This window comes from Rhodnius prolixus, unplaced genomic scaffold (genome assembly GCF_049639745.1).
Source record: "Rhodnius prolixus isolate KJV_2025 unplaced genomic scaffold, Rpr scaffold_3, whole genome shotgun sequence".
Classification (NCBI taxonomy): domain Eukaryota; kingdom Metazoa; phylum Arthropoda; class Insecta; order Hemiptera; family Reduviidae; genus Rhodnius; species Rhodnius prolixus.
The window spans coordinates 2,165,175-2,179,456 of NW_027411603.1; the positions used below are offsets into that span (position 1 = coordinate 2,165,175).

General features: G+C 36.3%; 1 protein-coding gene across 2 annotated transcripts in view; it reads left to right on the plus strand.

Annotated features, from left to right (window-relative positions):
- LOC141453409 (uncharacterized) overlaps positions 1 to 14,282 on the plus strand; it is a 602,514-nt gene that overhangs the window by 537,372 nt on the left and 50,860 nt on the right. For both annotated transcript variants that reach the window (XM_074126614.1, XM_074126612.1), the window contains one exon: positions 208 to 344. In XM_074126614.1, the coding sequence (XP_073982715.1) occupies positions 208 to 344 (137 nt within the window). The remainder of the gene's footprint in view (positions 1 to 207; positions 345 to 14,282) is intronic.

Consider the following 14,282-nt stretch of genomic DNA (forward strand, 5'->3'; position numbering starts at 1 on the left):
CTCTTGTGCAACAGTTAAGGAGGCTTAAACCGTGTTCCTGAAATCAAAAAACAGTTTTCAGGGAAGGGTAGGACTTCGGTTACGATCTTAATAAACACTTCATTGAATACAACTCAATATTCAGCTTGCTTTAAATTCTCACCAAATTTCTAAAGTCCCCATAAAATATATTAACGTGTACATACTAAACTAAGTCTTTGTTTTTAGCTTGCAATAGGACTTACTTCGGTGACGTAGGCCGGACGTATGAATTAGAAATTAGAAGGCCAAGAGAGGATCGGCTACCCTTCATATGTTACCTGAATTTTACAGCTGGAGGCGGTGATCTAGGTGATCTTATACAGGTAAGAATGTTTGAATAGTTGTACGTAACAAGTGAGTAAAGTAATTGTTTTCCTCACGAGTGAAGAATATTACAAGTTTATTACTGTAAATTTACTTATTTTTTTGGATGAATAAATAAAAAGAATTGAATTAAATAATAGTATTCAATCTTATAACTATGTGATAAAGAGCACTTTTCCGCAGTGCCGTTGGGAAAAAGTTATTTTATACCACTAGTTAAAAAATAGAATTAGAGTTTTGAATTAAGTTTTTTGTTGAAGAAAATAAAGCAACAATCATCTACTAATATTAAAATAGAGAACTTTTAGGTATAACTTAGACTTTATTGAAAATTAATAACTTGCGTATTACATAATTCACTCATCTATAAGTATAAACAGTAGGGTCGTGTTAAGAAATAATGCAAAATATATAGTTTGAATTAGGTGCCACGGTAGCCGAGCGGTTAAGATACGAGACCTGTAAAGCTAATGTGTATTGTGGTATAGTGGGTTCGATTCCCCGGTCTCAGGCCTTGGATTTTTCTTATTAATGGTTAATAAAAGTAAATCTAAAAAAAAATAAACAATTAAACTAAATTTTATTAGTTTCCGTATTTACTACTGCCAAACGTATTACTAAAAACTGTTTAATATTGGAAATAAATATGTCATACGTACGTTCAGCTAGTGAAGAAAATTTAGTAAGTTAGAATTTTCACAGGAAGTCATGTGAGTGTTCCCACAAAAGGGACGTCAAAACCGATATTTCACGTGAAATCACCGTAATGGAGTTAATTCCGGAAGTAGATGTTTTATAATTGTAAGTGGACAGTATGTAAAGGAATATAATTCTGCATCCCGTGGTACCACTGTTTGTTCGCACTTATTAGAATTGGTGGAAGTTCCTAAAGACAAAGAAGAGAATAAGTTAATTCTCAAAATTGGTGAGAGTGTTTCGAGTTCAAAGACTTTACGATGTAAACCGGAAGAAGTGTAATTCTTGGACGAAGGCATTTCTTTTTTTAAAGCAACAGGGGCGCAAGATCCGCCCCCGATGTAAAACTTTAATATACGAGTCTTTACTACTTAATTTTATGTACATTTCCAGGCTATGTAACCTTTTCTTCTACTTGTCGCTACTTATTCCATGTCCTCCAGGCTAGAACACTGCAAACAAGACAAGAATTCCCAGTTACGTCTCTTTCCCTCTGCTGCTGTTCGTCTTTGTACTCTCGTCTAAGACGACGACGCTGTTAAACCAGACGCTGTTATTTTAATTAGCGCACAGGAACTCAACTCTTTCTCTTATTACGGTCCCCTAGCGACTCTTCTACGTCACAATCAACAAGGCAGTTTATTGCAGAATTAAATTCTTTTGCTTTCATCACCAGTTTTGTACATAATTCTGTACTTATGTTTTATATGGAAATGAGCCATTCAGCTTTTTCAGCAGTTAAGCACTGTGAGTTCGTTCGTAACTAATTAAATTTTATTAATTCATTTTACAAATATTAGCCTAATAATCATGAAAATGAAACTGCCGTGAACACACACACACGAATTTGTCAAATAAAACATTTTCACTTACGTATTTAATACTTCACAGAATATTTGTAAAATATTTCCGGTTTTAATAATACACAGAAAAGTAGGGTATGCTGAAATTAGAAGAATAACCTTTCAGCAAGAACCCGCTGAATCGATATTTCCTGGAAAAATTAATCGAAATAAATGTAGTTGACTATCGCTAGTGCAATGAGGATAAAATCAAATTTAAAGAGAATCGATAAAGCTATCATGAAGAAAATGATCTCAAAAAAGTGAAAAATCCATTCAATAATGTCAGGTACTTCCGGTTGTGGAATCTTCCGGTAATATAAGGGTAAAAATCTTTCATTTAAATCAAATGGTCATTTATAGTGAAGTTTAACTTAAAATCTGAAATCCATAAAACAGATAAGCCCATAATAGATAGTTTACTGGAGGAGTAACAAGTAATACTTTTATCTTGCAAAGTGTTACCAGCTCACGGAGAAACACTGATAAATGAGGAATAAAACACATCCTCTCTATTCGCGTTAAGTAACCAAGCCGGTTCAAAAAGATGAAAAAGAAGTATCTCAAATTACTTACTTCTCTAAACTTGGAGATGTGTAGGAGATAGATTGACAAAATGATAGTTTACATAATACATATGTAATGAAGTAAAAAATAAGTTCAATATGAATGCAGGATGGTGCTATATAAGTCTAGTGAGTTCTCAACATGGTTAAATGAAAGTGTAAGAAAGTTCTATACAAGTCTAGTGAGTCACCAATATGGTTAAATATGAATGTGAGGTGATTCTATATAAGTCTAGTGAGTCATCAACATAGTTAAATAAATATGAATGTGAGGTGGTTTTATATAAGTCTAGTGAGTCGCCAACATGGTTAAATAAATATGAATGTGAGGTGGTTCTATATAAGTCTAGTGAGTCGTCAACATGGTTAAATAAATATGAATGTGAGGTGGTTTTATATAAGTCTAGTGAGTCGCCAACATGGTTAAATAAATATGAATGTGAGGTGGTTCTATATAAGTCTAGTGAGTCGTCAACATGGTTAAATAAATATGAATGTGAGGTGGTTTTATATAAGTCTAGTGAGTCGCCAACATGGTTAAATAAATATGAATGTGAGGTGGTTCTATATAAGTCTAGTGAGTCGTCAACATGGTTAAATGGGAGAGTAAGAAAGTTCTATACAAGTCTAGCAGGTCACCAATATGGTTAAATGTAAATGTGAGGTGATTCTATATAAGTCTAGTGAGTCGCCAACATGGTTAAATGTGAATGTGAGGTGGTTCTATATAAGTCTAGTGAGTCGCCAACATGGTTAAATATGAATGTGAGGTGGTTCTATCTAAGTCTAGTGAGTCACTAATATGGTTAAATATGAATGTGAGGTGGTTCTATCTAAGTCTAGTGAGTCGCCAACATGGTTAAATGTGAATGAGAGGTGGTTCTATCTATCTAACATAAGTCTAGTGAGTCGCCAACATGGTTAAATGTGAATGAGAGGTGGTTCTATCTATCTAACATAAGTCTAGTGAGTCGTGAACATGGTTAAATGTAAATGTGAGGTGGTTCTATATAAGTCTAGTGAGTCGCCAATATGGTTAAATGTGAATGTGAGGTGGTTCTATATAAGTCTAGTGAGTCGTCAACATGGTTAAATGTGAATGTGAGGTGGTTCTATATAAGTCTAGTGAGTCGTCAACATGGTTAAATATGAATATGAGGTGGTTCTATATAAGTCTAGTGAGTCGTCAACATGGTTAAATATGAATATGAGGTGGTTCTATATAAGTCTAGTGAGTCGTCAACATGGTTAAATGTGAATGTGAGGTGATTCTATATAAGTCTAGTGAGTCGCCAACATGGTTAAATGTGAATGTGAGGTGGTTCTATATAAGTCTAGTGAGTCGTCAACATGGTTAAATATGAATATGAGGTGGTTCTATATAAGTCTAGTGAGTCGTCAACATGGTTAAATGTAAATGTGAGGTGATTCTATATAAGTCTAGTGAGTCGCCAACATGGTTAAATGTGAATGTGAGGTGATTCTATATAAGTCTAGTGAGTCGCCAACATGGTTAAATGTGAATGTGAGGTGGTTCTATATAAGTCTAGTGAGTCGCCAATATGGTTAAATGTGAATGTGAGGTGGTTCTATATAAGTCTAGTGAGTCGTCAACATGGTTAAATGTGAATGTGAGGTGGTTCTATATAAGTCTAGTGAGTCGTCAACATGGTTAAATGGGAGTGTAAGAAAGTTCTATACAAGTCTAGCAGGTCACCAATATGGTTAAATGTAAATGTGAGGTGATTCTATATAAGTCTAGTGAGTCGCCAACATGGTTAAATGTGAATGTGAGGTGATTCTATATAAGTCTAGTGAGTCGCCAACATGGTTAAATGTGAATGTGAGGTGGTTCTATATAAGTCTAGTGAGTCGTCAACATGGTTAAATGGGAGTGTAAGAAAGTTCTATACAAGTCTAGCAGGTCACCAATATGGTTAAATGTAAATGTGAGGTGATTCTATATAAGTCTAGTGAGTCGCCAACATGGTTAAATGTGAATGTGAGGTGGTTCTATATAAGTCTAGTGAGTCGCCAACATGGTTAAATAAATATGAATGTGAGGTGGTTCTATCTAAGTCTAGTGAGTCGCCAATATGGTTAAATGTGAATGTGAGGTGGTTCTATATAAGTCTAGTGAGTCGCCAACATGGTTAAATAAATATGAATGTGAGGTGGTTCTATCTAAGTCTAGTGAGTAACCAATATGGTTAAATATGAATATGAGGTGGTTCTATACAAGTCTAGTAGGTCGCCAATATGGTTAAATGTGAATGTGAGGTGGTTCTATATAAGTCTAGTGAGTCGCCAACATGGTTAAATAAATATGAATGTGAGGTGGTTCTATCTAAGTCTAGTGAGTCACCAATATGGTTAAATATGAATGTGAGGTGGTTCTATACAAGTCTAGTAGGTCGCCAATATGGTTAAATGTGAATGTGAGGTGGTTCTATATAAGTCTAGTGAGTCGCCAACATGGTTAAATAAATATGAATGTGAGGTGGTTCTATATAAGTCTAGTGAGTCGTCAACATGGTTAAATGGGAGTGTAAGAAAGTTCTATACAAGTCTAGTAGGTCACCAATATGGTTAAATGTGAATGTGAGGTGATTCTATATAAGTCTAGTGAGTCGCCAACATGGTTAAATATGAATGTGAGGTGGTTCTATCTAAGTCTAGTGAGTCACTAATATGGTTAAATATGAATGTGAGGTGGTTCTATCTAAGTCTAGTGAGTCGCCAACATGGTTAAATGTGAATGAGAGGTGGTTCTATCTATCTAACATAAGTCTAGTGAGTCGCCAACATGGTTAAATGTGAATGAGAGGTGGTTCTATCTATCTAACATAAGTCTAGTGAGTCGTCAACATGGTTAAATGTGAACGTAGAGACTGCATTTATGTTTACAGAAATTGCCAATAGAGTTCTCCACCGGATGGAGCATAAATTAAGCTTACCGCCTATTTAATGGCGGCTCTCTAGTCTACAATATGCCTATTCCTCTTTTATCTAATTCACGATTAAACAATACAAATTCTAAACTTTTTTTGTTTCTGTTAACGATAATTGGGTAAAACGTGAAGTATTAATCCAAAAGAAATATTATTTATCGTATTTTTAAAGAGAAATCGTTTTTCTTGTTTAAATCGAAAGTTTATCAAATACCTATGGGAGAAATGTTGGAAAAAATAATTTAAATTAATTATTTCATTGAAATTATTAAGTTTAAAGTAGTGGCCAATCACGGTGTAGTAAGGTTGCAGACTGTGGGCGGATCCATGCCCACCTCTAGTGTAGTCACGCCCACCTCAAGTGTTAGTCACGCCCCGTCCAATGTAAACGAGTCATGGCTGATTAAAGCGTATTAAAATGGTTCTTCAATACTTTTCCCTTATAATTTTAAATCTTTTATTATTTTCTCATTAATTTTACCTATCAATTTGTTCACTAATTTGAAATTTAGTTCACTAATTAATTGTCATATGATTGATTAAAATTACGATCGATTTCACCGATTAAATTTTGATTGAAATTTAAAAAAAACTTAAATCAATTAAATTTATTATTAAATTGTATTTTTAATCAGTGCCCATCTCTGCCCAAAATCGATTTTCCCTGGTTTTCCCGGCAATGTTTTTCCCGAACTCGGAAAATTACTTTTCTAAACAAAGATATGCTCTTTTTATTAAAGAAAATTTATGAATTTTACTTTATTTAAAAAAAAAAAAGAGGAAAAATTTATGCAAAGGCGTTTTCGTGCAGTTTTTGAACGTTAAAACGATCAACTTTAATCCCTTTTAATTACGCTGTTTCATCCAGCTAAACAATGAACTAGATTCCCTGATGTATTACACAATAATAACTTGTAGATTTCTAATAAAATGCTGGACGATGATGGTGACGTAATCGAATCGTGATGTAATAATGACAATCTTTCCAATTGGGTGGTGATAATTTTGTCTTGCTCCACATAGGCGTGAAAGCTGGGGGTATCTAGCCTTCATCACCAACCCCACTTTAAGCATCCGAACTTGCTGCCGGTAGTTCTTCAAGATAGCGTAAGTCTTCCTGCTGCTACGACTACCAATTCCTTGTTAGTGTTACAAGATTACTTAAAGTCCATGGTTTTAGCAGTTTCTTGAGCTATAATGACCATCAGGCTGTGGATATTGTTTCTAAATGATGTTATACAGAGAATGAGTATCAGCAAAATAGCATTTCCATTCGAATTAAGAATGTCCCCCCCCCTGATTGTATTACACTTCACTTCCTGAGGAACATTAGGCGCACAGAATAGGATGATTAGAAACTTGGCGAGGCGTATGAAGAGGAAACACTGTAATTTCCTCTCTTTCTCTATTTTAAGGGTTTTATTTCCCAACCACGTATGGTGCTTGTAGTTAAGTTTTCCTAGTTGGCAGCAAAAAGGAATTGGGTATGTGAAAATTACGAACATTCTTCCAAGATTATGGAAGAAAGATAACAATGGTGAAAATCTAGGTGTAGAAATATGTGACTCACGAATCATAGTTGATTTAAGACACCCTGGAGACAGTTGCAAGTAGTTACTTGGGGCCGCTGTCCTTTTCCTCTACAGTTTCCTGTACGTAGTAGACAGAGAGCGGAGTACTAGCGCTGCGAGTGTTATTGGTAGGAGTCCGTTGTGTTTAGTGCAGTGGGTGAGGGGGTGGAAACTAGATTACAAAACAAGAATTTCCGTCCTTGTCGGCTATCCAGGAACAACAGAGAACAGAGTAACGTCTGTCCATCTATTTTCTTTTTTTACTTCCGCTTTGAACCGACAATGCAAAGTGTGGTATTTCAACCGGAAGCGCATTATTTTTGAGAAGGAGGTTAAATGTGCATAACTTGCGGACTTCCTCTAATTTCTCTCATTGGCGGAAGTGTGACGAGCTACTGCTTCAGAGATCTTGGGCACCACCTGCGAGGATCTCAGCTTAAAAAGATTCATAACAGTAACAACTCTCGACTTTCACGTAGTAAGTGAAGCAGCCGAAGAAAACTTGCACAACATTTTTGGCCTTAAGAATGTTCGAGAACATTCTAGGTCAGCCCAATCCAAGGTGATAATAAAATCATTTTATTGGCTATTAAAATAATATAAATTTTATACGTGAAACAATGAAAAGAAAATGATTGTAGTGAATTATCTACAGTCACCTTGGATTTTTCGCCATTTCTTGGTAACAGTATTGTTACTAGGATGTCCTAAAGCTCTATCCAATGCTAGGGGAAAAGAAAGGACCAAGGCAAAGAAGAATTACTGGGCGAAATGGAAAGAAAGGGCAGAGTGCCTCTGTAAGGACAAGCCGGAGGAGGTTAGGAACAAGGAGAGGGGGGAAGTCCCTTAGAAACTCAATTGTGCCAGGACGTTACGTGATGAGTTTAACAAAGTGGATTCGAAGAACATTCCACTTCTACATGGTCTTTATACTATGTTACCCTATCATCTCCGCCTACTAGCCACCATTGGCTACTTTATCCTGTTTTGTTCGCTGTTTTGTTCCAGGCAGCCTCTACTTTCTTCTACTAATTCCTTTTGTACTCTATCATACTCTTTGTTCCGATAAAAATGTTTACCGGGAACCTCCCGACATATATATTTCCTAAATAAATTACGGACAGACACACATTAACTCTTTGATCTATCGGCTGTAATATCCAAAATATACTGCCTATTAATGGTAATGCTGGATGCGCCCTATTCTTTTAGTGGGTTCGATTCCCGGTCTTTAGGCCATGGATTTTTAACGGTTAATAAAAGAAAATTTACAGTAAAGTAAAAGCTAGTCGCCACCGTCCATGACACCTAATTGGTAGTTGGACGTTAAGCCTCATCTGAAAAACTACGCGATTACTTTATTTTATGTATTTTTTCATACCCTTCCTTCTGAAAATATTGCAAAGGCAGTAAAGGTAGTATTTTTCTTAATATCTGGAAATAAGTCGTTTTCCGAGTGATGACTTTTAAACTCATCACGTTAAGAGCTTTAGATGTTCTCAAGCATACACAAAATGGCTAAAAATTAATTTTACATCTGTTACAAACAAGAAGGTTTAATAATTATTTGGTAATTTTGGAAGAGTTGCGTTTAATTTCCAAAAAAAATTGGAAACCTCTTGCCACATATTTAAGTGATCAATATCTTTCATGTAAAGGATGAAACTTATTCCTTAATTTATCAAATAATGCGCTTTACTCAACTTGTGAAGCATCTACTGGCCTTCAAAGGTGCCTCCTCTGGCTCGCAAGACAGGTTAGCCAGGAGGTTATCAACTGCTCTCTGTATCTGAGGAGCATTGAGTGTCCCGAGCGATCGTATGGCGATCTTATATACCCTGATTGCTTCGGGCAGCTTCTATTGTTCTGAGCCCTACTTAGGGCTTTAATCCTTTAAACCTTTCAAAACCACATTTTCCATCTTTAGAATATCCTAATTCTTTGTCACTAAACGCAATATGCATAAACTGAAGTTGAAACAATAGATACAGCTGGCTGTGGTGTTTGTCAGGTGTTCAGGTAGAAGTTGGTAGAAGTGGAAGCGCTTCTCCCGCCTAGAGGCAGCCAAACATTAGCAAAATGGTAATAATAAAGAGAAAATGACCACCAAAAGAGAGCAAAGGGAAGACCGTGCATAAATAAAGTAAATGTACCAGCTTAATAAATATATATAAGTAAAACAAGCACGTAAATTTTAGTAAATTTAGCTCTCCATGAATCACACAAAACATAAGGGCTTCCCCTACCATCCTATTTCATCAAGAACCCTTGCTCTTATATATATATAAAACTTAATGATTGTTGTAAATGGGAAAGTTAGTAATACGTACCAGGAGGTTCCCTCCTAAACCCCTAGCCCAGAGCCCTGTAACAGCAGCAGCAGCAGTTCTACCACCTTAAAGTGCTATAATGGTGATGGAATGGTGGAATGGGCAAAGGGTATAAAGGTCCCCCCCACCGCCATCACCAGTTTGTATAATTGTTGCTAATTACTAGCTCTGCCAAGGTTGGCAACATTGGAGAAGAGTAGATTTGGTGTGGTGGGAGAGGTGTAGGTTGGTAGCCCTGCTCTTGCTTGCTTGCTTGCCTGCTTACTTAGTTACTACTGTTTAGGTTAGGGTATTGGATGGAGTTTGATTTCCTTTTGTTTTCTGAAATATTCTGAGGAGAATTGTGTTTAAGGGTTTTCTAGAATCTTACACATCATTAAATAATATGATTTAATACACTTATTGTTTTTCGTCGAAAGGATTTCATTGTCTAAAAAACTGCATATTATACTTATAATCTTAGATACTGCATTCAGTTCACGTTTGTTGGAGCACAGTTGGTTGGTAAAGAGCGGAAGAAAAACAGTTTATGCCCCGGTAATGAGCAAAAGTCTGGCGCCATTTTTTGACGTGAATACGTCTTTAAATTTGCTATCATATGGAGGCAATCCAAAAAACCTATTGATAACAAAATCGGGGGATACAGTTTGGCATTATAGTTTCGAATCTATCGTCTACATCCAAAATTAAATTAGACCCACTGGATAGCTAAAGGATCAAAGAATTCATTACGATAAGCAAAGACTGTGACGCATCGCGCGCGGTGGAGGGGGAAGCGCCGCCATTTTGAGATCATTTTGCTACGTATCGAGATTTGTAATTAGTATAACTTTTGACTCGGAGAAGCTACGATGTTCGTTCGAAGTTTTAATCGTCAGCTGTCGTCACAATTTATCGATTGTATATAAAACATTAGTGTAAAATAGTTACAGTGAATATAATAAGGTGTTAGAATAAAAAAATATTATCAAAAATGTATAATGTCGGCCCCATACGCGTCGTAAAGCCAAAACCAAATACAGAGATCGTATACGGTTGGAAAGGGCATCTCAAGAACAGTCGAATGGTAATAATACAACACCATATGACCGAGTCAAGCTGTGCCGTCGGGAACGTAAAAGAATGAATGCGGCCGAGCGGATCAACGACGGTGTCCAGTACTTCTGCAGCTGGGGCCGGTTGAAATTATGCAAGTGGATGATGGAATCGCTTCTACATCGACAACAGACTGTATAGGCATAGATTGTGTTCGATCGTCGATTATGAAGACACATTGTTTCATCCTAAATACATAAATGAAAATATTTTATATAAAAAATATAACCCGAAACGTAAACGTATTTACGTACAACACACGGCTGTGTCCATGGCACAGACACAGTTGTTTTTTGTTTTTTTTTTCCTGATCCTCACCGGTAACAAGTACTTTTTCACCACCTATGTTTGCAACGCGGGCAAAAATTGTTTAAACCAAGTTAAGATCTCAATGATTTAGTTAAGGTAGAATATTTTGGGTAGGCTCAGCCTTTGTAGCCTACTTAGGAATCCTTGCCTCTGCCTACATTCCAGATATCGGGCAGTTTTAATGATTGATTGCGTGGATTCAGAATGTCTGGATCAAGGGATTCCTTAATCTAGAATACTAGGGTACCACAGAATTTAGCAGGAGCTCAGAAAAAAAATAATACTTAAAATTCACAGGTAGAAAACAAAATAAAAAAGTACCAAAAGGTGCTGCATGTATTTAAAAGTTTTTCCAAGACCGGTACAGTTTCCTTTTTTTAATTTCTCTCATTGTCCTCCCATTACAATTTTTTTTTTGTCAGCTTTTCTTCTCGCAGTTTATGTAAATGAAAACTGTCTCACATTTATCAGGAAATGCGAGCATTTAATTAACAGGATGGTGGCCCTGGGAATTTTTTTCCCCCATCTTCAGGGCAAAGATTAAAACAAAAAAAAAAAACAAAAAAAAGGGAATATTAATATTAATGTGCACAGCTTGGCAACACTGTGCCCAGCTACTTTTTTTTTAGTTCGCTCAGTCTTTTTTTATTATTATTATTATTATTTCTATTTTGTTGATTGTGGCGCTTTTTTTCTTTAATTTTAATATTTTTTATGAGGGCAGGGAAGGATTATTGTTGTTTTCAATGATGTCATTACTTTCTCTTGTCTGGGGATGATGACGTAAGTCAAATGAACTCACTACTTCTTCTTCTGATTTGTCTTTGCGGTCCACCCCCTCAAATCCGGTCGGCTCTTTTTAATCTTTTCATATTTGCTGCCTTCAAATCTACCTCAACGCTGTCGAGCCGTCTCATTTGAAGCCTTCCTCGCTTTCTATCTTCAACCTGGATAGAATAGAATAGAATAAACCTTTATTTCAATACAAATATATACAAAAAATAAATAAATGAAGTGTAATGTACAAAACATTGTAACCTTCACAACAGTGCTAGTAGAAAGGTTAGGTTAGGAATGCAGGGAAAAAAGGAGAGGAAAAACCTGCAGCTAGTGTGGAGAGTTAGAGAAGTGTCTGTTTAATTCTTTTGTGCATGTTGGATCTGCAGAAGGCTATGTCGCGGCAGAGTGGATTTTGGATGACAGTCCAGGATGGAAAGGAGTTGCAGCAGACGATTTTTGGATATAGGAGTGTACCAGGGGATAATGGACGCAGTCTTGTGAAGTGAGTCAGTCGCTAGCCTCAGAAATTTTTTCTGCGTTGTCCGGGAGTTTCTTGATGTTGCTACTTACAAGTGTCAGGCTCCAGGCGGAGCCTGGCGTAGAGTAACATCGGCCTGGATATCCTAGAAACAGTCTTTTGACCTATTCTCTCGTTTCCCACTTCCTCAAAAAATTGCCTAAGCATTTTAATCTGCACCCAGATCCTCAACTTATTCCTTTCTCTTTCTAGGAGAACTATAGCTTTTAAAATCTGTTCAAAAACTTGGCCACCACCGATATTCTTTTCAGCCTATCACTTTCTGAAAGTTACTGTACCGGCGGAAATCCTATGTAGTCGACACAGTTTCCTGTAATTTTCCAGACAATCGCTAGCGTTTTTCTTTTTACTAAATTTAAAGAAAATTTACTTAAGAAAGTAAATTGCGGTTGAAAGTAGAAAAAAACGCGTGAATGTTACGAGGCAGATTAGTTTCCCTTTTTATTTAACTAATTAGAGCGTTTTTTCATTAAAAATTAAACTGCTTGTAATTAATAGACAAGAGATTGCTGGACCCAGGACCCATGGGTGTATAATAGGGCTAGGCTACCCAGCCCCAACAACCCGTTATAGACTTTACTCACTGGCTAGTAGTAAATAGGTAATGAACAAGATCTGGTGGTATGGGTAGAAAACTGGGTGGAAACACCGACCTAGTTTGCTCTGGCCATGGTGGATCCCCCGGCCTCTCTACCCATTGGGCTTGCCGCAAGCTCTATGGGCTCCCTTTAAGAATAACCCAGAAAGCAAAGTGGTAGGGTTTAATGGATACACCTTGCAATTTCCTCACGTTCACTAAAACCCAGTGAACATAAATATTCTAAAATGCCGCCTCTTTTGGCCAAGCCGCCCATTCACTATTTTCACTGCCCCCAAACTAACTTTCTCCTTCTGCCCACTGCCACTAACATGAGAAAATAATTCATTTTTTCCCTTTTTCTTTTTTTACCGACCAATCCACTTCCTTTTTTTTTAAGGGATAGTGGGCTCCAATTAGGGATTTAGTAAACATGTTAGCCTATTAAAGAAACGCTAACAGGAAGATCTGGTAACGGCGTAAACGTCTTAGGCCATAAAATAAAGTATCACTACACCTTTCTTTATTCCACTTACAAAAAAACAGGCATTGAAGTAGCGGTTATTAAGAGGGGATTTGTGCTTGGAAAATTCCCTATTCCAAAAAAATAAAATAAAAAAGGGTAGCGTTAAAAATTTTATTGTAAATAAATATTGAACAAATTTTGGAAATTTCCACTCTGAAGGAACGCTGTTTTTGAGCGCAGAGTGGCAGCACTAGCGTTCATCCCCCACTCTTTGAAGAAAGCCAGCGTGAGCTAGAGGTGGGGAGTGTGTTTCGAGACTGAGCTCTGTAAACAACGTGTGTTGTTTGTGTAATACGTCACTCTTTCTGTTTAAACGAACTCTTGAACCTTGAACTATTTTTTAGTTTGTGTTAAACGTCATTTTTTTCTCTTTAAACGAACTTTTGAACCTTAACTATTTTTTAGTTTTATGTTAAACGTCATTTTTTTCTCTTTAAACGAACTCCTGAACCTTAAACTATTTTTTAGTTTGTGTTAAACGTCATTTTTTTTCTCTTTAAACGAACTTTTGAACCTTAACTATTTTTTAGTTTTATGTTAAACGTCATTTTTTCTCTTTGCACAAACTTTTGCGTCTTAAGTAATTAAACTTTTAGTGTGTTAAACGGAACTCTTGAATTCTGATTATACTTAATAAGTAAACGAATAGGACTTAAATGAACTCTTTCTGATTTTTTTATTGTTATAATGGATGCTTATTTCATAAACAATAAATGTTTTGTGTTTTGAACGTGTGACGATACTCGACACCATTATGCCCATGCAATCTTTCTATCAAAAGTCACTTTTTACATTCTTATTGAATAATTTAAAAATAAAAGAATTAATAAACCATTACAAGTAAGTAAGAACCTAACTGAAGTTTGAGAAATTTCAAGAAGAGAGCGCGTCAAAGTCAGTGTTACCAACATTGCCACCTGGAAGACGTAAAGTAGCTCATTTCCAGCCAAACAATGTGGATAGTTTTAGAAAATTTATAGAGCAAAAGATGCTTAGAGTCACTGAGGAATACCGCCGAGGAAACTATAAGGAAATACCATTAAAGCTTTACTGCAGCTGCTGTGGATATAATGGTGGACGGTTGACGTCACAAAGTAGTACACTAACACAAGTTTTGTTGTTCATTATCTATTCACTTGTTTTCCACTTGGAGAGG